The sequence below is a fragment of the Triticum dicoccoides genome, chromosome 5B (genome assembly GCF_002162155.2).
Source record: "Triticum dicoccoides isolate Atlit2015 ecotype Zavitan chromosome 5B, WEW_v2.0, whole genome shotgun sequence".
NCBI lineage: Eukaryota > Viridiplantae > Streptophyta > Magnoliopsida > Poales > Poaceae > Triticum > Triticum dicoccoides.
In genome coordinates this window covers 558,805,510-558,809,311 of record NC_041389.1, presented here as the reverse complement: position 1 = coordinate 558,809,311, position 3,802 = coordinate 558,805,510, and the positions used below count along the sequence as shown (strand labels likewise).

Below are 3,802 nucleotides of genomic sequence, written 5' to 3'. Positions count from 1 at the left end.
AAGCGGCCCAGTTTATTAGAAAGCTCCGTTTTGGTTTGGAGCAGCAACCCATAGGACAACTGGGCTGTTTCAGAAGAGGTGACTATACACGTGAGATCAAACGGCCAGGAACATCCTGATTGCGAAAACGGACAGCCGAAAATCTAAATCGCTATTAGGGCTCGCTTTAGGCTCGGTTATACTGTCCTTAATTTCCTCTTCAAACAATAAGAATCAGCGCAAACACAAGCACGCACCATAAATACACAGTTGCAACGCAACGTCCTGAATCGTGATCGAACCATTCCTCGTGTGATCGGGTACAGATCGACCAGGCAGTCGTCATTCTCTACTGCTCGTCGATCCATCGGCCATGGACAGCTTGCCGAAACGGGACGCCAACTACGTCCCCCTGAGCCCCGTCACCTTCCTGCCTCGCGCCGCCGCCGTCTACGCCAATCGCACCTCCCTCGTCTGCGGCGGCACCGCCTTCACCTGGCGCCAGACGCACGACCGATGCCTCCGCCTCGCCGCGGCGCTCCAGGCCCTCGCCGTATCCAGGAACGACGTCGTGTCCGTCCTCGCGCCCAACACGCCGGCGCTATACGAGATGCACTTCGCGGTCCCCATGACCGGCGCGGTCATCAACGCCATCAACACCCGCCTGGACGCCGCCGGCGTCGCCGCCATCCTCAGGCACGCCGCCCCAAAGCTCCTCTTCGTGGACTACCAGTACATCCGCGTCGCCACTGACGCCCTCAAAAGCATCGCCATCGACGCGGCCTTGCCGTTGCTGGTGGTCATCGACGACATCGACGCGCCGACAGGAGCGCGCGTGGGTGAGCTCGAGTACGAGGATTTGCTGGCGCGAGGAGACCCGACGAGGCACCCGCCGCGCGTTGTCGAGGACGAGTGGGACGCCGTCGCGCTCAACTACACCTCCGGCACGACGTCGGCGCCCAAGGGCATCGTGTACAGCCACCGCGGCGCGTACCTGAGCACGGTGGGGCTTCTACTCCAGTGGGGCGTGGCGCACGAGCCAGTGTACCTCTGGTCGCTCCCCATGTTCCACTGCAACGGCTGGACCTTCACGTGGGGCGTGGCAGCGCGCGGCGGCGTCAATGTCTGCGTCCGCACGCCCACCGCCGACGCCATATACTCCGCGATCGCCGACCACGGCGTCACCCACATGTGCGCGGCGCCTGTGCTGTTCAACATCCTTCTAGAATCTCGCCGCGAGCCGTTGACACGCCGCGTCGAGGTGCTCACTGGTGGCGCGGCGCCGCCGGCGCCACTGCTTGAGCGCGTGGAACAGCTCGGCTTCCACGTCACGCATGCCTACGGCATGACGGAGGCGACTGGACCAGCCATGGTGTGCGAGTGGCGTGAGCAATGGGACGCGCTACCGCCGCCCAAGCGCGCGCTGCTCAAGGCACGGCAGGGCGTGAGCGCGCTCTCCCTCGCCGATGCCGACGTGAAGGACCTCAATACCATGCGGAGCGTGCCGCGGGACGGCGCTACCCTCGGCGAGATCGTGCTCCGCGGGAGCAGCGTCATGAAGGGATACTATAAGAACCCAGAGGCCACGGCGTCGGCTTTCCGCAGCGGGTGGTTCCTGACCGGCGACGTGGGCGTGGTGCACCCGGACGGGTACGTGGAGATCAAGGACCGGTCCAAGGACGTGATCATATCCGGCGGCGAGAACATCAGCAGCGTGGAGGTTGAGGCGGCGCTGTACGGTCACCCGGCAGTGCTTGAGGCGGCGGTGGTCGCCATGCCGCACCCGCACTGGGGCGAGACGCCGTGCGCGTTCGTCGCGCTGAAGAAACAGTCCGACTCCGGCGCTGCCGAGGTGAGCGAGGAGGAGCTTGTGTCCTTCTGCCGGAGCAAGATGGCGCACTTCATGGTGCCGAGGAAGGTGGTGTTCGTCGACGATCTGCCCAAGAACGCCACGGGCAAGGTGCAGAAGCTCGCGCTACGCGAGAGAGCGCGCGGGCTCGAGCCCAGAGATTCTGACAAGAAGAGGGCTGAGCCGGCCCAACCCGCCACATCCAGGCTTTGACTTTTGGGCCTGCTGACGTGGCCTGGAGGAGCAGTACTTGGCCTGCCCTGAATAAGGAAACAGGAAATACCAAATGCATTGTCATGGCCGGACTTCGTTTGGAGCTCTCAAGATCATTCATAAGAAGCGGGAGCATAATGGAGAAGCTCACTCTCTCGCTAATGCTGCTTCTTCCCTACTTTTTGGGCGTCATGTGTGGCTTTCTGTTATGCCCGATACAATATGTATCCCCGCTGTGACCATTGTTACTTCATAAAATTTACAGATTCTCAAGAAAATGCACTGTCTTAAAAGAAAGAAAGTACAAGTGATTTACAGATAACTACCAATGAAAAACTTTTGGGCCTGCTAAAAATCAGTCGACTGAAATTTGACCAAGTTTCAGTAGACCTTGCAACATTTTGTGCCATCATTTGCAACATTTTTTCCTACTGGTTGCAACATCTGCCTTGCTGGTTGTGGCATGTCATTCCTCATCGGTTGTAGCACGTCATCTCACTGGTTACAACATCCTTCCTTGACGGTTATAGCATTTTAGTTAGAACGGTCGTAGTAATTGTCGTTGTTGCTTGCAATACCGTCGCAACATTTTTTGTCGCCACTTGTAGCATCCAACAGTGCCGTTTGTAGCAAAAAAACACGCTGACGTCACTCGATTGAGACTTCGTTAAGTCTCAGTAGACTGAGTTCTAGACACACCCAAAAACTTCTATGAACACAATTCAAAAGAGATTTTTGAGGGAGACTCCTTGTCTATTTTCTCATCCTACAAACATGAAAAACCTAGTTAAAGCAAGCTAAGAAAAGAAAATGGCCCTTGGCTTTTCTATGAAAATAGTACTACTTGTTTACTTGAACGAACCAACCTATGGTCGGATGTGATGACAACTGTGGTATCTCCAGACCACCAAGGGTCAAGTCCTAAACTTGACATTGGTGCTCGCATTATTCTTGGATTTATTTCAGGCTTCTCGCGATGTTCGTTCAATGAGAGGAGACGTTCCCGTTGACACGAGCCGCCTGTGATGACTTCTTAAAATCTCAAGATATTGTGCCGGCTCAGTCATGGATGCCTATGGTCCCAGAGAGCGGGGGTGGCGGCGCCGAGATCCGCATGTCGATGAACTGCCGCCGCCGCCGTCTCCGCCTACATGCACGTCAACTTTTTTCCCATTGCAATGCACGTGCATATGTCCTAGTTGCTCTAAAATCAACTCGGCCACGCAACACATACCGCTTCGCTTGCCCTCAAACAGAAGAGGGCGAAACAAGAAGGAAGAGACGAGGCACCTACAGGAGAAGAGAAGCGGCGACTAGAATCTTGACCACAATGAACATCCGGGCGTGCGATACCTTCGTGTGCTTCCACATAGCTCTACGGCAACGAATGTGCTCCTCCACGCGGGCGACCCCTCCATCTCCAGATCCATCTGAAATAGAGTAGATAGAGGTCGCCGCATTAGCTCGCTCCCCTTCCTCCCGTGGGCAACAGGCGAACCCCCGATCCCTCCGCTCCTCCGCCCCCTTCACCGCCGTCGCCAGCATGTCCGTTGGGCCCCACCAGCGCGGCAGCCCGACTTTTGCTCGTGCGCGTAGGGGGCATGAGCCCCCCTGATGGCGGAGGTGCTGCTCGGTCGGTGGCGGGGATCCCACGGCCTTGGATGCCCTTGAAGCGGCGGCGCGACCGTTGGTTGCGGGGCGGCGTGGTGGCTGGAGGCGCCCGCTCGGCCCAGATCTGGGCCCTTTTGGGTCCATCTGGGT

General features: G+C 57.8%; 1 protein-coding gene across 1 annotated transcript; it reads left to right on the top strand.

The window, feature by feature from the left end:
• The first annotated feature begins 300 nt into the window (after positions 1–300).
• Positions 301–2,292, top strand: LOC119306141 (butyrate--CoA ligase AAE11, peroxisomal-like). The gene has a single exon (XM_037582452.1). It carries the CDS (start codon positions 353–355, stop codon positions 2,039–2,041), a length of 1,689 nt encoding a protein of 562 aa, XP_037438349.1. The 5' UTR covers positions 301–352; the 3' UTR covers positions 2,042–2,292.
• The last annotated feature ends 1,510 nt before the right edge of the window (positions 2,293–3,802 follow it).

What these genes read in the sequence shown, in the direction of transcription:
- LOC119306141 (XM_037582452.1), top strand. Translation starts at nt 353, where the DNA reads ATGGACAGCTTGCCGAAACGGGACGCCAACTACGTCCCCCTGAGCCCC.